The 22,365-nt window shown below is 39.0% G+C and overlaps 1 protein-coding gene across 1 annotated transcript in view; it reads left to right on the top strand.

Annotated features, from left to right (window-relative positions):
- Nucleotides 1-4,056: 4,056 nt before the first annotated feature.
- LOC145451984 (alcohol dehydrogenase [acceptor]-like) overlaps nucleotides 4,057-22,365 on the top strand; it is a 63,526-nt gene continuing 45,217 nt past the window's right edge. The window contains exons 1-2 of the mRNA XM_080330204.1: nucleotides 4,057-4,319; nucleotides 4,376-4,436. Of these exons, the coding sequence (XP_080186330.1) occupies nucleotides 4,211-4,319; nucleotides 4,376-4,436 (170 nt within the window). The 5' untranslated portion in view covers nucleotides 4,057-4,210. The remainder of the gene's footprint in view (nucleotides 4,320-4,375; nucleotides 4,437-22,365) is intronic.

Here is a 22,365-nt window from a genome sequence, read left to right on the forward strand (position 1 = left end):
GACACGATGTCGGAGTGTCAACACAGTCCGAACAGACACAAGGCACCATGTCTGAACGGCAACACAGGCTGAACACACCTCAGACACAGAGGTGGTCAGTAACGAACTACTTCTACTTTTTCGAAGTACTCAAGTAGTTTTCCCCTAATTCTGGTACTTACTCAAGTAGATCTGATTTTCGCTACTTCTACTTCGTAATATTTTGTGATCTACTTACATTTCGCTATTTTCAATTTGTCAAGTAGAAGTAGTTTAATCCTCACATCAGGAAGATAGCCAGAGCAATTTTGTGTCTGCTTTCACGGGGTATCAACATTTAATTTTCATAAAAGTTGAGTAAAGGCCAGAATTTTCGTAGCGCTTCGCGCTCAGTGGATACGGAGTAACCAGTATGATTTTACGAAGGTATCGGTGAATATAATTTAAGTAGCGGGTTGGCGTGGTTCCGTTCATACCGCATTGTCACCCTTCGCGCATATGAAATATTTCATCACAGTATATATGGCTCATCATAACGCTTGAACCTGATGTTTCGCAATCTAGAATTGACGTATCGTAATCTAACAGTCAACGGCGTGTCCTAATCTCGAAAGTGGACTCTGACATTTTTTTAGTTTTTTTAGAGCTGTTTTAGTATACCACCTTTGAAACTTAGTGGACTAAAGACATGAAATACATTTTCCGCTTTTAGAATTAGTATTCATATTTCACTTTCAATTCCCATTATCATATACTTTGAGTTCTAATTGATATCAGTTCTTTTGTCTGGATAACATACATGTTGTAGTATAAAAGCAAGTGTAGCAATGCCTTGTATTTCCGGAAATAAAGCTACACAAAATGCTATTTTCACGATCCACCATATTTTTTTATTAACATTTACTAATCGCGCAAAGTGTTTACACCGTATCCTATACAACTTCTTCGTATTGCTGTTCGACTAAACTACGGGCCTTAATATGGGGGAGTGCGGCATGCCATGATATTTTCTAAAACGTGCTGTTCGAGTAAATAGAGGACTAGTATCGCATTTCCATATCACTACTATCACTTTCATCCTATGATGCGGACGAATGCTTATGCTCTCAAAAATTGACTACCTCCTGGTATGCATTTCGATATATATCAAGCTCGGCACCTTCAGCATAGCTCAATTTGCATCTTTTGACAATCCATGCGAACGAGCTACGATCGTTTTCATAACTACTTACTTACTTGAGTAGAGTTGAAGTCAGTCAATTGTGCTTTTACTTCAAGAAGTTTTAGCTTGCTTATGGAAGAAGTACTTCTACTCGTACTTGGGTAGATTTTTTCGTCGCTACTTCTACTACTTCCACTTGACTAGCTTTCTTGACTACTTTGACCACCTCTGCAGTCAGACACCATGTCCTAATGACAGCACAGGCCGAATGCACCCCGGACATGATGTCCGAACACCCTCCAGACATGATGTCCGAGTGTCAACTTAGTCCGAACACACCCCAGACACCATTTCCGAATGGCAACACAGTCCGAGCACACCTCGGACTTGATGTCCGAACACACCCCAGACACCATGTCCGAATGGCAACACAGACCGAACACACCCTAGACACGATGTAAATAAGGTTAGTCATGGTTGAAATAAGGTCAGACTGATGTTTGATATAAGGATAGTCAAAGTCATGTTTGAAATAACAGAGGTGGTCAAAGTAGTCGAAAAAGTTACTCAAGTAGAAGTAGAGGTAGCGACGAAAAGAATCTACTCAAGTACGAGTGGAAATACTTCTTCTACAAGCAACCGAAAACTACTTAAAGTAGAAGTGTAATTGACTGACTTTAAATCTACTCAATTAAGTAGGTAGATGTGAAAATGATCCCAATTCGTTCGCGTGAATTGTCAAAAACTGCAAATTGAGCAATGCGAAAGGTGCAGAGCATGATTCGTTTGATCCATACCAGGAGGTATCAAATTATCGACAGCATAAGCATTCGTCCACATCATGGGATGAAAATGATATAGTATTGATATGAAAACGCGATACTAATCTCTGTTTACTCGAACAGCCAGTTTTACAAAATATCATGGTATGGCGCCCTCACCTAAATTATAAGGCCCGTAGTTTAGTCGAAGAGCAATACGGAGAAGTTGTATCGGATATGGTGTAAACAGTTTGCGCGATTAGTAAACATTAATAAAAACGTGAAGGATCGTAAAAATGCCATATTGTGTAGCTTTATTTCCGGAAATTGAAAGCATTACTACACTTGCTTTTATTCTTCAACATGTATGTTCTCCAGACAAAAGAACAGAAACTAATTAGAACTCAAAGTATGATACTGGGAATTGAAAGAGAAATATACATACTACTTCTAAAAGCGGAAAATGTATTTCATGTTTTTAGTCCAGAAAGTTTCAAAGGTGGTATGCTAAAACAGGTCTAAAGCTAAAAAAGTCCACAAAGAGTCCACTATCCGAGATTAAGACACGCCGTGGACTGCTAGATTGCGATATGATAAGTAAATGCTAGATTGTGAAACATCAATTTCAAACGCTATGATGGGCCTTATATACTGTGATGAAATATTTCATATGGGTAACAATAATGTGTGAACGGAACCACGGAACCTAAATTATATTCACCGATGCTAAAATCATACTGGTCACTCCATATCCTATGTGCGCGAAGCGCGACGAAAATTATCGACTTTGCTCAACTTTTATGAAAATTAAATGGTGATACTCCGTGAAAACAGCCCCGAAATTCCTCAGCCAATTTTTCGGAAAGGAGGTTAAAACTACTTCTACTTGACAAACTGAAAATAGCGAAAAGTGAGTATGTAGATCACAAAAGATTATGAAGTAGAAGTAGCGGAAAATTAGATCTACTTGAGTAAGTACCCAAGTAGCGGAAAAGTACTTGAGTACTTCAAAAAAGTAGAAGTACTTCGTTACTGACCACCTCCGGAAATAAGGACAGTCTCATGTTGAAATAAGGACAGTCAGTCATGTTTGAAATGGGATCAGTCTCATGTTTGAAATGAGGTCAATCCGAACACATCCCAGGCATGATGACCGAGTGTCAACACAGGCCGAACACACCTCAGACATGATGTCCGAACACACCCAAGTCACCATGTCCAAATGGCAACACAGGCCGAACACACCTCAGACATCATGTCCGAACACACTCCCTCTGGGTATATTTGAACACTCCCTCTGGGGTGTGTTCGAACTGTGTTTACACTCGGACGTCGTGTCTGGGACGTGTTCGGGCATCATGTCTGAGGTGTGTTCGGCCTGTGTTACCATTCAGACATGGTGTCTTGGGTGTGTTCGGATTGTGTTGACACTCGGGCATCGTGTCTGGGGCGTGTTCGGACAGCTTGCCTGGGATATGTTGGTACTGCAGCTCACCTAGTTAATATAGCGACTGATCTTATCTCAAACATGACTATCCGCCTTTCGAACATGGTACTGACCTTACTTCAAACAAAACTGACCTTATTGCAAACAAAATTGACCTATTTCAAACAACTCGAATTAACCCTGTAGAAACTTTGTGCTGTAAGGTTAGGTCTGCCGAAAGATGACCTAATGGCTCCATGCTATTCTTTACTGCTGACAATGATTATAAATATTTGATTTCAAATTTGCTCATTTTAAAATCGGTAACGACTTTTTAATCAATCCATTCGTTCATTGTCAAAATATCCCCGTTCTTGACATCCTCCAGAGTACGATATGCGATTATTTACAACGAAATAACGTGCAGCCAATGCCGAAATTGGTCTTCCCGAAACAAACAAGTCCTCCCGAATGGCGATCGTACGAACTCGAATGGTATTGAGTGTTGGCGGTGTGCCATATTTGTCCGAATTCCCGAAGATTTATTTCAACGTGTTCTTGATAAGAGATAAGATGGCACGGTATACCGATCATAAAAAATGTTCCGTGATTTCCCTAATACCCAAGATTTCTGTTCCCACGAAGAGCATGTAATGACCACCTGGTTATTGAAATGAGATTGTCCTCGGGATGCAATTCAGTTTGTTCGGCATTCCAGTTCACACAGATAAGATTCAATAATGTGCGCTAAAGACTATATCCTGCGGCAAAAGTTGGTATATCCAACGAGTGAATTTCTATTGCGGAATAGGCCTACCGACACATTGATCGCATATTTCATTTCATACCGCCCATATAATATTGTACCGGTATTCGAGGAAAATGAAATTGATATTGGCATCAGCTGCACTCTTATTTGTCATACTTTCGCGTATGCTTCGGGAAGATATAATAATTGAACAGGCCGAAAAGGAATATGATTTCATAATAGGTTAGTATATTTGATTGGACTTCACGAGGTTGGTTATACGTACCATTTCATTACAGTTGGCGCTGGTACTGCTGGATGCGTGATCGCAAATAGACTGACTGAAGAGGAAAACGTCAGGTAGCACAGATAGGGTCGTAAACTGAGTGATTTATGAGCATGAATCAATGTATTTCTAGGTGTATTTAAAGTTTAAACAGCGGTTGAAAAGTCCTTGGCAATGCTGCATGGTCTCGAAATCGTTGACTCCTGGGATACAATGGCCCTTTTTGGGAGAGAGGGGTTTCCTCTATTTCAGCATAATTGAAATTCGACTCGATGCCTACCATTAATTATAAAGCAATAAATCTACATGACGCTATAACCGGCAGTTACGGTGAATTAACCTCTGTGGAATTATAGACATTGAACGGCGGGCGGTCCAAAAGCAGTGACAGCCTTTGCAAATCCGTCTGAAGGGGTTTATCATTAAATCAATGGTTTCCAAGCTGAAGTCCACGGACCCCTTAGCGGTTTGTGATGTGATTTGATTACCTTGATTAATTTTGGGGAAAACGAATAGCCGTATGTTTACATTCATTACCATCTTTCAAAGTGCGCATGTGTCATGCTCAAGCACGCGAGAATTAACTGTACCACTCTGCACCAAAATAAATTGATGATGCTGCCTACAGTGTGTACAATGTACATTGACCTTATACCAGGGGTGGGCAACATACGGCCCGCGGGCCGGATCCGGCCCGCGGACAGTTTTTCGTCTTACATGATAATGTGGCCCGCCGGCCCCAGTCTTCCGAGATTCCCCACTACTTGCTCACATACATTTCAGTGATTGTATGTTTTTTATACATATGTATGTACAGCGAGCGAGGGTGGAGCTTACGCGTAAGTTCGTCGAAGCGAGAAGACTTGCATTTTCGGCATTTACGATGTACTGAACCCTAATGTCATTTGTGGTAATAATGGTGTTTGTCGACGACAATGGTCATTTACAGCAGGCCGATATTTCTTATTTTTGATTCCGTCACCGCCGACTTGTAGCACGGCGCACACTTCTAGGCTTTTGTAAAACACCGATTATGTCAGGTGTCGCCAACTGAAAACGGGTCGCGGGCCAATTTCAAATTTCGAGGCCGCGACCCACATGAATTCAATATCGAGATAGACAGGTCCCACAGTTTAACAACCACGCTATCTCGTCACCTACTTAACCCCAATGCATTGATATCTTGGTAAATTTGGGGTACCGGTCTTATTGAATGCCTTGAAATCTTAATGAAGGATTGTACCGTGTGTTGATTGATCAGAGAGAAGCAGAAATGGTGGTACCTGTATGACAGGGGTGGCCAACCTGCGGCCGTAGAAGCAAATTTGTGCGGCCGTGGACACGTAATTCAATTAGTAGGTGTTGGCGGCCGTCGACTTATAATTTGAATTTACGAATTGACTCCCGATTTCTAGAAAAATTTTAATTATTCTTGAAAGTTTCTTCGCGCAGCGCGCGATTCAATGCGACTTCATTTTTCGATTTTATTATAGTTGCGCACTTTGTGATCAGAGCCCCACAGTACCATTGCGAACAGATGCGCCACATATAGAAATACCAACTCGGAATCGTGTTCTCCTCACTATATCGACAATCCTGGCGGGAGGTCAAGACATGCAAAGAACAGCATGAAACAAAGTGACTAATAATAATTGGCCTGCCCTGACCGACCCCCCACCAACTCTACCAGTGAATCTGATCACATGGGATGAGAAATAATATGTAGAACTACTAATTTTAATGACGAAATTCGTGAATGAATCTGAAAAATTTTTCGCGCTTGGCGCGACTATGAACACCTGAACAGCCTACATTATTTAATAGATTAGTACGGAGTTTGCCGGAAATGGACATAGACATTTTAACATGAGTATTTGGCGTCCTGCTAGTTCATTACCACTATTCCCTGGAATGCGGCCGTAGGATACATGAGTAGTCGAAATGCGACCGTGACTGGCAAAAAGATTGGCCACCCCTGCTGTATGACAGTGCTGTTCTCAAATCCACATTGTCTTCGTCATTATTGGCGAGAAATGGCTTTGAAGTTGCATTGCTGTCGTTAAAATACATTCATTAAATACGAATAATGTATCGATTCAGCAATCCGGCCCGCCAAGTACTTAATTTTCCTATATCCGGCCCGCCGACTTGGAGAAGTTGCCCGCCCCTGCCTTATACAGTACAATACTACCTCCACCACAGCGCATGTCGATTATAGTCAAATCATGATTGTCTCGTCTATTACGTAATAGAAAACATGCGGTTTAGTTCAAGAATGGCAACAACAGCTGTTATTTTAGTTCTAACAGTGCGAGTCCCAACTCCCGCTAAAAACCTATTACGCTCTTCTGCTGCCTAGATGTTTCTATGTCAATTGCTTATTCAATTTTATGCCGATGGAGTATACAACTTTCGTTCTTTCGTTCAGCTGAACGACAATTTTACACAGTACTATATGGGTGTGTAGCATAATTATTACAATAGTCAATAGGGCAGTGGTTCCCAACCTGTGGTACGCGTACCACTAGTGGTACGCGAAGGTCTTCCAGGTGGTACGCGAGTAGAATCTGTCTTTTTTCGACCGAAGCAAGGTATTAGTTCAGTTGGGTTGATTTATAATTTTTTAAAGTTTTTGACTAGTGGGGAAAAAACATTTCATGCATCTCATCAACCCGGGCTGATAATGTATAGTTTAATAAAATTTGTTATTACTAAGGCGATTTTGCTTTACAAAATTGAGCGTTAAGTCAAAAAGTTGTCAAAATTGTTTACAAGGTCAAAATTTTTGGACCTCTCCATTCCGTTTGTATCGTAGATTTTGACATTTTACAGCTTGTAGCCCACTTTATAGGCCTATACCACTGTAGGCGACCCATTGTCTGCTCATCGTGGATCATGAACTGTCAAACGGAACAAATAGGTTGACAATTGATATGGTGTGTGTTATGCTCAAGGTACCGCGATATCCTAACTGCAGCAATACTGCTTGACATTGCATGGTTATATTTTCAAGAAGCGCATGATGAAAAATTGTGATGCAGGACAACATTGTCAGTATGAAGCCACATGTTGTGTCACCATCAGTGTACACGCAGCTTTAGTGTTGTCAGCCAACAACTACTCCTGCTAAACGATATTTCTCCATCTTGGCAAGCTACTACGTAAGGACAGACTCTTTCTACCCGAGAATGTAAGAAAGTATATTTCGTTGCACTACAACAAATCTTAATTAACTGTACCATAATACCTGGTGTAACTACTGGGACAAATATCGTTAAAATAAAGTTTTTTCATGTCAAAATTTGTCAGTTTTTAGGTCAAAAACGCTTTTTCGTAAGGACAGACAGTCCCTACCAGAAATGAGTATAAGTAGTACAATTTTAACATTATGTGCGAAAACACCTAATTTGCGTATGTGAAGTCAAAATTTGGTCAAAATCAATTTTTTATGGGTCAAAATCCTCCGATTTTTAGGTAAAAAGTCGCCCTAGTTATTACACCTCACATAGCGCAAATACGTCAGTATGACGTCATAAATGGTGAAAACACTTTGACCACTTACGCCCTACGGCGTGCGTAAATTATGTAGGTGGTACGCGAGCACTGCATAAAACCTCGAAGTGGTACGTGGGTGGAAAAAGGTTGGGAACCACTGCAATAGGGTGTCTTCCAGGCAAATTTAGGCAGGGGTCCGCAGAATTGATAATTTCTTTAACTAGGTCCGCGACAACAAAAATGTTGGGAGCCACTGCATTAGGTGATCTAGGTCTTTTCGAATTTTACGATGGCGATTTGTCGTCTGCACATGTGCTGGACGAATAGTTTTGGCTTCTATGAAGAGCGTGGAATTTCTTAATTCATTTGATAACATACTAATGATTTTAAGTCACAAAATATTTTTCATGAAGATTTCAAAAAATGGTCATCACCAAAACATTGGTTCTCAAGCTAGTGGTATAGCGGCCGCAATGGGGTCGTTTGCCTATTCTCTGGGGTCGCGGAGACGAAGATTAAATACCAATGACTGTTAAAAGAATGCCAATTAAGCAGATGTGTGCGCAACAATAGCAATTATGAAGTCGTTAGCCTCCGTCCTTAGATTAGGAAACTAAATCAAGAGCATAGCGACGTATATAGTAGAGATGGTCTGAACGAGAGGATCACGTTCGCGTTCTGTGTGTGAACCTCGGTAATTTAGAGGTTCACTTTCACAAACGAACCTTGGTTGGTTCTGCACCGTGAACCATTTTCGTATATTACAATTTTCACGTCAGTATAACACCTTTGGTTGAAATTTATTGCATTTCAACTGCGGGTCACTCTGTGCATGGCGCTGGCAGCATAAAAAATCAAGAGTAAACGAGCATGCACCTTGACAACCTCAAAAATTTTACCTGCCTTGTTACAAAAGTTTGCTCGAAATATCCAGCTCTCTGGTATGAGCTTGACCCGCAATCACAAAACATCAAGAGCGAAATACGCTACATGTAGGGAGTCAGCGAATTATTCTTATTCAACCAATCAATGAAATTGATATCGTTGTCTGGTGTAAAAAATCTAGCAAGCATACGGGGTCCATCTCGATTTTATACGTTCATTGTATCATATTGTACTGCTGTATGACTTGTTAATGGGGTAAAACCCGTTTAACACGATGCGCAACATCATCATAGCAACACTCAGACGCCGAATACATTGTCCGGTCGGGCCTAGATCGTTAAGACATGAGGTTCACGTTCGCATTCACACAGAACCTTTCAAAAAGGTTCGCGTTCAGACGAACCTGAACCTTCCAGAGGTTCACACCATCCCTAGTATATAGGTCTTTTGGAAGGATTGGTATATCTATATGGATATGAAGCTGATTGATTAAAGTTGCAATTGAAGTACTGCTACGTGAAATACCGCGTCACGCGAAATAGAGATAGCGATAACGACGCTCGGAGCGTCTGAATAACTTTTAGATCGTTATCTCTATTTTGAGTGTGGCAGTATTCCACGTATAGATGGATAGATATAGATAAAAATCCACCCATGCAAAGACCTATAATTAGTATGTATAAGCGCCTTAAGGGCCCGCCAATGAGAAGAGGCCACGTGTCCAGCCACGCCCACATTCAAATTTGAATTTTCCCGCCATTTTTTCAAATTTTTTTGTCAATTATTTTTTTTCAAGTTTTAAATTCTATGCGTCATTCAGAAATCGCTGCAGCATGTAAACACACCCTACCCTAGACTCGAACTGAGGACCTCCTGACTTATAGATCAGAACTGTAACCACTACACCATCGCGTCGACATGAATTTCTCGTCTGTATTGAAGCTTTTAAAAGGCTGTCAGCAACAAACATTGAATGAAATTCATATACGACTAAGCTATTGCTAGCTACCTCTAATTAGGTTCGTTATTACTAATCATTGACGATCACCATTTATTAGATGGAATATCTACATGATAATAAATGCGATATTGTTTTTCATCGGCCTTGATAAAAGGCTCTGCTTTCATTTCTGGTCTCAAGAAAATCGAAAGGTTAGCTTTTTTCCGTGGCTGGACGGATTTCCACATTTGTCTCGACTTTCGGCAATGCGCGTGATCGATAATGATCAAAATAAGCTGTCATTGCTTCGTCATCAGAAACAGGCTCGGTTTTAATTCCCGCTGTTGGAAAGACTGATACGCCAGCGCTGAAATATTCAGATTTCGCGCTTTCGACTTTAATCAGCATGTACAAACGAGCATATTCAACTAGCAGTGATGCTATATCGATACAGTGCAGTGTGTATAGCTGGATGCTAACCAATTCACTTTTAACAATGCGACCCGCGCACAATTATGTAACCCGATTTTCGTTGAATATTGACGACCCCGACAAATCGAATGAGTTGTTTTCCATAGACATCTATCAGACAGTTGTCAGTCCAATGGGCACGAACTTGAGATTCCGTGGGGTTAAATTCCAAATCAAATAAGATCAGAGTATCTCTCCTCGCTTTCAAGATTTGGACTGATGCGTCCGGCCTATGCCGCAACACTACCATATGTGGCCACACAAACCTGTATACACGTACAGTTGTTACTTGTAGTGCCATCGTCGCCCGCCAATGCGATAAACTCCCAACAGCTGACACATAGGGCTTCAATCTAATACCAGCATAACTTTTACAGGTTGAGAACAAGGGTAATTTAATTGGAACTTAAACGCCTGCGGCGACTATAATTCGAAGATTGTTTCGGCTCGAGGGTCGGATGAAACATATGAATCCATTCGCGTGGCGCGCTATGGCCAATTTAGGATGATGAGCCAAAACACGTAGGCGAGTGCATGTAGATAATAACTATATATTCAGAACAAATCAAGTATTGATTTCATGATAACGTACTCGCGTCATAAACATTCACCTGGAATCTGGTTACAGATTTGCTGATGGTACCTGCTGACAGCATCATAACCATGTAACCTTTACTCACCCATCAGCTAATGTCTTACTATGTTACTAAAACATGCTTTCTGCATGTACTTTTGTGAAGACAAACGTAATTTACTGATGTCCTAAATATTTTATTAATTCAGCTACTTTATGTGGCAGCTCATAATTTGAAATCAGCAACGACTTCATTACATTATGAGTCTTACATTTTACGTTACTCCCTACGTCCAAATAGAAATACGGTTTGCTTGATTCTTTACTGAAAAAAAAAGCGTTTATATTCAACTCGTTGCATTTTAAATTGCTTGGAGTCGTGACCGAAGTTAAGAACGAGTTATGCCTACTGCCCAGTGAACCTGTAGAGGCGCGATCTACTTAACACGCACATGGATCGCTTATTCCCAGTAAATCGCTAAAAGTAATAAACGTGCTGGAGTTGTCAACCGAAAATCACATTTATGATACGAAATAAGTCATTGCCATTTTAAAGTTATGGGATGTTTATGAACTGCCTTTGAAATGCGTTGGGCCGAAGTCGGTTCATTGCACCAGCAATAAAAGAAAGTATTATAGTAAGTTTAATCAGGTCGAATTTATTATATTTTTTGAATACATTTCATCAATATCTTGATGCTATCGTGAGCCGCTAAAATGTTGTCTGCGTGCGATCCGCTGACCGTAGTTTGCTCATCCCCAGTTTTCAGCATAATCTTTCGAGTAAGTATGTTGGTAGGCAAAACCTATCAGAATATACTTTGATAAAGGCGTTAAGTCGTTACCGAGTACCTTTCGTCAGCAACTTCTTCAGTAACAGAAAATGGCTGATCAATCGAGACCTATCGAAATAAATGAACAGCATGCGATATGAATAGGACATAAGCTACGATGTCCGATGATTCCTTTCAATTAAAGTAGAAGTATAGCTATTTGCGACAAAGTAAAACGTTACTCGACTGCGCTGTTGATAGTGGTGAGTAATGATATTCGTTTTCTTTCGATAATATCAAACATGCGGACTCATGTCGAAGGGTAATTTTTAGAACTCTAATATCGCATAGCGAAACTTTGTAAAATTTTTCGATTTATTTAGCTATGTTTCCTTTGCGATAGCCATCCAGCATCGCGAAAATTTACTGTACAATTTAGAATAAACTTCTACCTTTCATCAAGGTCGTTGAAAAAGTACTTTTTAAAATTCGACTATCATAGCATAGTAAATTTCTACTCAAGTACAAGAAGTAGCGATTTTACGGTGATTAGAAAATACGTATTATGGGTCCAGTTTTACCTAAACCTGAAAAGGCAGTCTAAATCACAACACGTTATCTGATACCTTCCGAATGACGAGATCGAATAACCCTGAAAAATGAATATTAGTCATAATATCGAATCGCGCATTGCTATACATAAAATTTGCTCTGACATCGGCCATAGTGATCATTTAGAATTGGATAGTCAAGAAGTCGAAATTTCTTCGATGCGCCTAGTGCACTAATTCGAGTGCTGAAATCCGTATCGACTATATTTGTTATAATTAGGGCACGTTTTTTTTTTTTGCAACTTTTGCAACTTTTTTTCACAGCTTCCGGCAGCTTCCTAAATACTCGTAAGATGTGTAGAATGCTGTTTCAAGCTGTTTGAAGGAATCTTATAGTGCAACTTTTTGCAACTTTTGTCCATTTTTTTTATGCAACTATTTGTAACATTTTGCAGCTTTTTCGATTTTTCATGAAAGTATTTTCGGTTTTGGTGAAATACACGGCCAAATTCGACTGAAACGCCGTAAATCAGCACCGAAGTACGGCTATTTCGGGAGCTGGACCGATAAATTGATTTTTTTTTGTTAGTCAACCGAGCAAAATGTGGTCTTTTAGTACAACTTTTGTCAAAAATAAATAAATAAATGCAACTTTCCGCGGATTTAACTGCAACAAAAACTTGCCCTAGTTATAATGATTCGAGTCGAGTAGTAAAATTTAATTTGCGAGCACTGAAATTACAGTAATATAGTTATATGACCGATAGGAAATTTGGTTGACATTTCCCTGGAATAGTAATCAATCCGAAACATTATGATAAATAGATAAGGTCGAAGAAATATAAAAATATCATTAACGGGGTATGTATTATGAAACTGGAAATATTGTATTTGAGGTAGCCCGAAATTAGTTTCTAATTCGTAATTTCAACCGCATCGGAAGTTTTACATAAAAATAAATGAACAAATACTTTGATACTAAATTCAAAGTAACGTAAATCTCTGAATGAGTTTCCCTCGAATAGTAATCAATCCGAAACATTATCACGCAAGGTTTGGGAAACAGCCAAATATCATTAAAGCGGTATGTATTGTGAAACAGGCAATATGTTCTTTGCGGTGACCAGCGAATATGTTCTAATTGATAATATCAACCCCATCATCAGTCTCTCATGAAAATGAATGAGCAAATTCTTGAATCCTACTTTTCAAATTAGCTTGGATCTCTGAATGTGCTCTGACTCGCTGTTATCTTCAAACCATGGAATTATCACGAGTATTACCATCGATTACCGAAGAAAAGGATGAAATTATATCCGGAGCATATTCCTTGGCCAGTAATTTTATCATGTACCAACTCGACGGGGCAAGCGTTAAGGCGAATACGAAAGCGGAGAGAACCTTACGACGAGTTGGTGATGAAATGTTCGAGCGACATCGAACCGTCGTAAACGCCCTCTCTAAACGTCTAAGATACAGTATTGTTGAAGTCGATGAAAAATATGAAGAATATTCTATGGATGAGCGGATGTTCCTGGTGATAGCTGATGAAATTTTTAAAGATACCCAAGAGAATTGGGGTCGGATTGCCTCTCTGTTCGTGCTCGGTAGCATTCTTGCTCACAAAAACGAGGATGAGCATCACGGGGAGAATATAGAAGGTATCATACAGTCAGTCGGGAATTACATTGGCAGTAGAAGACGAAAGTGGATAGGGGAAAATGGAGGATGGGTAAGTGATTTTACATGCCCTGATGGGGATTTAGGAAATATCATTTAGCTTGAGGTACTGTGTATCTGATCTCCATAGCCCATATCATCTATCGATACTGAAACTTAGCTCGCACTTCATTATTCCGTTTTCAATTTACATTTTCTCATAAGGCTCAGTAATTTACAATCCAACCGCTCCGAACTTTCAATTACCTAGCAAGTACGCTACTTTCTTCTGATAGATTAGGAAGACTTACATTTGTTTGTTTGTTTCAGAACAGTTTTGTAGGATTTTTTGATAACGCAGCTTTCGATGATAATAAAGTTTGGAAGAGGCTCATGCTTGCTGGAATTGGACTAACGTCTATTGCAATGGCATTAACAAGATGATGGATACTCCTTTGTCATATATCATGTAATATTTTTTATTAATCTATTTCTTCGCCGTTTAATTACATCGATTTTACTATAGGATAGATGCAGTTTCTTCTGAGATTACATGAAAGATTGATCCATGAAAACCGTCTTTATCTGGAACATTTTCATTTTTCAAATTTATCCGTCTATACGTCGGGGAATTGTTAGGTCACCTAGAAAACAGGTCAAATTTGATCAAATTCCGATCAAAGTGGCGACAGGGAGTTATGACGGCTCAAAATTATCCACCTTCCGATGCCATATCATCGTCGGTTGTCCACGAGCAAATATCGTGTTCTATAAATATTGTTTATATGGAACAGATATAAATGTTGCTATTTCTTTGTTATTTACGAGAATACTTTGCCGAGTAATTAATTTTACGGGAATTCTAAACCTCAATACATACATGTGAGCAAAGTTACATCAACCTGTGTTAACCTACCGTGTATTGTAACTACCTGCAATTTTATCAAGCCGTAGCGAACACGTAAGTAATTTGAAGTGAAGGAATAAAGGCGCCGAATTCTAATGTATAGATGCATATTTATGCGTAAATATCGTCTTACCGGGCGAATGCAATTGTTTCCTTAAAGTTTTCCTGTCTACACCATTCAAGCGCGGCAAGATCAGTTTGAGTTGGCGACATTCAGGATGATATTTCACGAAGCTCTTAATGATATTCACATATTCCTCGTCGATTCTTGTTCTATCGCTGTCACTGAGGTCGATTATCTTTAGCTGTTCATTGAATAATTGAATATTAGGCGGTTCAGATCATGCAATTTCATAAACGAAATCTGAACTACATTGCTTTATTGAGATCCATGAGAGAGCAGAAAGAACTTACTGTAGCGCATCGTTTCCCCATCTCTTCGCTAAGATTTCTGATTTGCATGGAAAGCATCTTGCAATTACTCAGATTGAATTCTTCAACGCGGGTTTTGTGCATGATTTCAGTTACTGTTTTGTAGCAGGAGGAAATATGAGGATTTCTACTCAAATCCAACGAATGCAGCTAAAACATATAGTGTGATGTTCAGATATTTCACGACACTACAAACCACTCAGTTATTGTAATAAGAATATTTATCGACAACAGAGCAATTTTCGCAATTCAATTTCTGCACCTCATCGCAAAACTGGTGTAATACAGAAAATAATGAAGGTCGAGAGGATATTGAAGAAACTGCGGAAACTACCATTAATGTGAGTGAGCGATAGGACACATTTCGCCCATAAGCTATGACACTTTTTATCAGCAGACGTGATCAGGAATGCCTTATTGATGATAAATTCGCTCGCTAAATGAAATACCATGCCTGACTATGATGGGAACTCATATTAGTATTATTCTATGCTTGATTATTTCACTTGTAAGAAAACAAAACAGATCTAGGAAAAATGGATCACCCCATGATTTCCGAGACCGTTATTCAACGACGTTAATGATTGTTCATCCAATTCGCAAGCTGAAAGTCGAACTTCCTTCGTGTTATGCGTTTTTGCGAAGCGTCCTATTTCTTGCAATCCTACCGGTTCCAAATCTGTATTGTAACTTAGATCGAGTTTGTCAACCTATAACATACAGCAAATTATTCTGAAAAAGACACATAAAATTGTGTAAACGAGTGGCTACCTCGATTTCACCAAAGCATTCAAAAGCATCAATTTCCTCAGGTGTAAGGTCGCATCCTTTCGCCACAAGAGTAACCGCTTTGTCTTTGCAAAATAAGGACGGTAGTGCAGCCACACACTCTTCATCCAGATGATTATAACTGATGTCGAGATATTGGAGCTAAACGAATATGGGAAACTGACAATTTACGACCAGAATTAATCGGCGATGAAGACAAACATTACAAACTTATAACAGAGAAATGTTGATTAGTCAATCACGTCATAATAGATTGGCGAAATGTTCTGAGATTAAAATAGAATTTCCGTGATTCGTCTCAAATGGACTCTATGCAACCAGTTATAAAGAACTCAACAACAATCGCTCAAGACAAGACCCATACCTTACTGTTTTTGACCTGCATGGCGACGAAATCCTTGGACTGCAAGTGCGAGTTCACAAGTGACAAATAGGTTAGATCGGTTGAAATAATAGTCCCGAGTTGCGTAAAGTTGATGTTGTCGATGTAGCTAAGATCGAGTTTTTGCAATTTCACCTATGAGAATGAGGTATTAAAAATCTCATTTCGAAAGGATTTATGCTAGATTAGTCTCCGGATTTTTTCCATCGCCAATATACCTGATGCTGGTCGATAAGTTGACTCAAAACGATCAGAAAATCGTTAGATCCGCTACTTTCTTCCAGATTGAGTTCCGTTGAACCACACTCCTTCATCAACTCGCAGATGGATGGCAGGAGTTTGTCAATACCATCGTGGGCTGTGACGCTGAGTTTTTTTATTTGGACCTGTACGAGTGCAAAACTTTTCCCCATAAAACGGTAATTGAGGTGATGTTTAATTAAACCCTCATCAACTCTCACTAGTCTAGTACGACTATTGCGATAAATGGCTACACCGGTGCGCAATTAAGCATTGTTCGGTACGATACCTTCAATTCACGCGTAATGACGATATCAATATGAATCAATGCGGTGATGATGAAAGTTTTTTTAAAGCCAGCTTTCTATATTATACGGATAACATGCTTAAATTGAACGTGGGTTTATAATGCTCCGTGACCGTGAGCGGAATGTGTAAATGTGTTACCACAAATTCGAATTCGCGAATTTGATCCAAGATCATCTTTACAAGGCTTTCGTTGAGACGGCATTGGCGGAATTCTAACTCGTACATGCGGGATTTCTCCATGAGACCATTCACGATATTCTTCACATCCAATTCAGTCGTAGTTTTATGATTGATCCCATAAGCAGTTTCAACTTCATCATGATCCACAAGTATTGATTGATGATACATCCTCTTATCACCTTTAACATATGTGAATTATCATAAATTCATGATCAGAAAATAAAATTGATATTCATTCTTATCAACCCCCAGTGTGATTTTTGTGTTGGACTATTTCAATATTGCGATAAGTCGCATAAAATGATGATACGTGACATATACTCAAGCAAGAAACTGATCCAGTACCAACACCACCACGTATGCCAATAACATATGACTGAATCATTGTAGTTTGCAGAGTTTAGTCGACCATTGTACAGTTTATGTGCTATGAGAATATCGAGTTAATCCAATTACACGATCATAAAATTTATCCAGGAGTAAAAACTATATTATTTCTCAGTATTACATGGCCTAAATGATTACAAATAAACATCCAAAACGTTTCATTGGTTTTTACTTTGTGAGAATAATTTTATATACTTTATTATAATCATGGTAGGGTGCTTGTAATAACGAAGGTGTTTTTAGCAACAAGCTATAATTAATTTCATCAATGACATAAGGTAATTGATACATTTTGAAGATGACTGTATAAGATATTAAGGTAATTGTAAGAGTAGACGGTGATAAAACTATTTTACTTAAGTATTATAAATCGCTACATAAATATCGTTATGCCTTTGGTACGATGTAAATAGTTGTCTCGTGCGGAATCCATTGCGTGTCGCGACCATTCGTACACCGTCGAGGAATACCTGGCGAGGTCGACCTGTGACTATTTTTTGCAGACTTAAGTTGTAATATTGCAAGTTTTGAGGTTCTAAGATGTAGTAAGCAGGACGATGGGTTTTTCACGTATTCGATGCGTTGTGTGACCACGTAAAGATTCCGACGACTCCGCTCGAATAAGGCTATAGCTGTTCTACAGGTAATAATTGCATAAGACCGATGACAGTTGCAGTATATAATTAGACTGCATTTTCTCCATAACTCGAGGCTCCGTTCGAGTAAAAAAGGAGTCCGCGAAAGATATAATTCTGAGGAAGCCGCCCGCCCCCTATTTAATCCCTATTATTTGCCCCCGAACCCAGAGCGGGGGCGGGCGGCTTCCTCAGAATTATATCTTTATAGTATTCGCGGACTCCTTTTTTACTCGAACGGAGCCTCGAGTTATGGAGAAAATGCAGTCTAATTATATACTGCAACTGTCATCGGTCTTATGCAATTATTACCTGTAGAACAGCTATAGCCTTATTCGAGCGGAGTCGTCGGAATCTTTACGTGGTCACACAACGCATCGAATACGTGAAAAACCCATCGTCCTGCTTACTACATCTTAGAACCTCAAAACTTGCAATATTACAACTTAAGTCTGCAAAAAATAGTCACAGGTCGACCTCGCCAGGTATTCCTCGACGGTGTACGAATGGTCGCGACACGCAATGGATTCCGCACGAGACAACTATTTACATCGTACCAAAGGCATAACGATATTTATGTAGCGATATATAATACTTAAGTAAAATAGTTTTATCACCGTCTACTCTTACAATTACCTTAATATCTTATACAGTCATCTTCAAAATGTATCAATTACCTTATGTCATTGATGAAATTAATTATAGCTTGTTGCTAAAAACACCTTCGTTATTACAAGCACCCTACCATGATTATAATAAAGTATATAAAATTATTCTCACAAAGTAAAAACCAATGAAACGTTTTGGATGTTTATTTGTAATCATTTAGGCCATGTAATACTGAGAAATAATATAGTTTTTACTCCTGGATAAATTTTATGATCGTGTAATTGGATTAACTCGATATTCTCATAGCACATAAACTGTACAATGGTCGACTAAACTCTGCAAACTACAATGATTCAGTCATATGTTATTGGCATACGTGGTGGTGTTGGTACTGGATCAGTTTCTTGCTTGAGTATATGTCACGTATCATCATTTTATGCGACTTATCGCAATATTGAAATAGTCCAACACAAAAATCACACTGGGGGTTGATAAGAATGAATATCAATTTTATTTTCTGATCATGAATTTATGATAATTCACATATGTTAAAGGTGATAAGAGGATGTATCATCAATCAATACTTGTGGATCATGATGAAGTTGAAACTGCTTATGGGATCAATCATAAAACTACGACTGAATTGGATGTGAAGAATATCGTGAATGGTCTCATGGAGAAATCCCGCATGTACGAATTAGAATTCCGCCAATGCCGTCTCAACGAAAGCCTTGTAAAGATGATCTTGGATCAAATTCGCGAATTCGAATTTGTGGTAACACATTTACACATTCCGCTCACGGTCACGGAGCATTATAAACCCACGTTCAATTTAAGCATGTTATCCGTATAATATAGAAAGCTGGCTTTAAAAAAACTTTCATCATCACCGCATTGATTCATATTGATATCGTCATTACGCGTGAATTGAAGGTATCGTACCGAACAATGCTTAATTGCGCACCGGTGTAGCCATTTATCGCAATAGTCGTACTAGACTAGTGAGAGTTGATGAGGGTTTAATTAAACATCACCTCAATTACCGTTTTATGGGGAAAAGTTTTGCACTCGTACAGGTCCAAATAAAAAAACTCAGCGTCACAGCCCACGATGGTATTGACAAACTCCTGCCATCCATCTGCGAGTTGATGAAGGAGTGTGGTTCAACGGAACTCAATCTGGAAGAAAGTAGCGGATCTAACGATTTTCTGATCGTTTTGAGTCAACTTATCGACCAGCATCAGGTATATTGGCGATGGAAAAAATCCGGAGACTAATCTAGCATAAATCCTTTCGAAATGAGATTTTTAATACCTCATTCTCATAGGTGAAATTGCAAAAACTCGATCTTAGCTACATCGACAACATCAACTTTACGCAACTCGGGACTATTATTTCAACCGATCTAACCTATTTGTCACTTGTGAACTCGCACTTGCAGTCCAAGGATTTCGTCGCCATGCAGGTCAAAAACAGTAAGGTATGGGTCTTGTCTTGAGCGATTGTTGTTGAGTTCTTTATAACTGGTTGCATAGAGTCCATTTGAGACGAATCACGGAAATTCTATTTTAATCTCAGAACATTTCGCCAATCTATTATGACGTGATTGACTAATCAACATTTCTCTGTTATAAGTTTGTAATGTTTGTCTTCATCGCCGATTAATTCTGGTCGTAAATTGTCAGTTTCCCATATTCGTTTAGCTCCAATATCTCGACATCAGTTATAATCATCTGGATGAAGAGTGTGTGGCTGCACTACCGTCCTTATTTTGCAAAGACAAAGCGGTTACTCTTGTGGCGAAAGGATGCGACCTTACACCTGAGGAAATTGATGCTTTTGAATGCTTTGGTGAAATCGAGGTAGCCACTCGTTTACACAATTTTATGTGTCTTTTTCAGAATAATTTGCTGTATGTTATAGGTTGACAAACTCGATCTAAGTTACAATACAGATTTGGAACCGGTAGGATTGCAAGAAATAGGACGCTTCGCAAAAACGCATAACACGAAGGAAGTTCGACTTTCAGCTTGCGAATTGGATGAACAATCATTAACGTCGTTGAATAACGGTCTCGGAAATCATGGGGTGATCCATTTTTCCTAGATCTGTTTTGTTTTCTTACAAGTGAAATAATCAAGCATAGAATAATACTAATATGAGTTCCCATCATAGTCAGGCATGGTATTTCATTTAGCGAGCGAATTTATCATCAATAAGGCATTCCTGATCACGTCTGCTGATAAAAAGTGTCATAGCTTATGGGCGAAATGTGTCCTATCGCTCACTCACATTAATGGTAGTTTCCGCAGTTTCTTCAATATCCTCTCGACCTTCATTATTTTCTGTATTACACCAGTTTTGCGATGAGGTGCAGAAATTGAATTGCGAAAATTGCTCTGTTGTCGATAAATATTCTTATTACAATAACTGAGTGGTTTGTAGTGTCGTGAAATATCTGAACATCACACTATATGTTTTAGCTGCATTCGTTGGATTTGAGTAGAAATCCTCATATTTCCTCCTGCTACAAAACAGTAACTGAAATCATGCACAAAACCCGCGTTGAAGAATTCAATCTGAGTAATTGCAAGATGCTTTCCATGCAAATCAGAAATCTTAGCGAAGAGATGGGGAAACGATGCGCTACAGTAAGTTCTTTCTGCTCTCTCATGGATCTCAATAAAGCAATGTAGTTCAGATTTCGTTTATGAAATTGCATGATCTGAACCGCCTAATATTCAATTATTCAATGAACAGCTAAAGATAATCGACCTCAGTGACAGCGATAGAACAAGAATCGACGAGGAATATGTGAATATCATTAAGAGCTTCGTGAAATATCATCCTGAATGTCGCCAACTCAAACTGATCTTGCCGCGCTTGAATGGTGTAGACAGGAAAACTTTAAGGAAACAATTGCATTCGCCCGGTAAGACGATATTTACGCATAAATATGCATCTATACATTAGAATTCGGCGCCTTTATTCCTTCACTTCAAATTACTTACGTGTTCGCTACGGCTTGATAAAATTGCAGGTAGTTACAATACACGGTAGGTTAACACAGGTTGATGTAACTTTGCTCACATGTATGTATTGAGGTTTAGAATTCCCGTAAAATTAATTACTCGGCAAAGTATTCTCGTAAATAACAAAGAAATAGCAACATTTATATCTGTTCCATATAAACAATATTTATAGAACACGATATTTGCTCGTGGACAACCGACGATGATATGGCATCGGAAGGTGGATAATTTTGAGCCGTCATAACTCCCTGTCGCCACTTTGATCGGAATTTGATCAAATTTGACCTGTTTTCTAGGTGACCTAACAATTCCCCGACGTATAGACGGATAAATTTGAAAAATGAAAATGTTCCAGATAAAGACGGTTTTCATGGATCAATCTTTCATGTAATCTCAGAAGAAACTGCATCTATCCTATAGTAAAATCGATGTAATTAAACGGCGAAGAAATAGATTAATAAAAAATATTACATGATATATGACAAAGGAGTATCCATCATCTTGTTAATGCCATTGCAATAGACGTTAGTCCAATTCCAGCAAGCATGAGCCTCTTCCAAACTTTATTATCATCGAAAGCTGCGTTATCAAAAAATCCTACAAAACTGTTCTGAAACAAACAAACAAATGTAAGTCTTCCTAATCTATCAGAAGAAAGTAGCGTACTTGCTAGGTAATTGAAAGTTCGGAGCGGTTGGATTGTAAATTACTGAGCCTTATGAGAAAATGTAAATTGAAAACGGAATAATGAAG

The sequence above is a fragment of the Botryllus schlosseri genome, chromosome 12 (genome assembly GCF_051294905.1).
Source record: "Botryllus schlosseri isolate E-star chromosome 12, Bs_hap1, whole genome shotgun sequence".
NCBI lineage: Eukaryota > Metazoa > Chordata > Ascidiacea > Stolidobranchia > Styelidae > Botryllus > Botryllus schlosseri.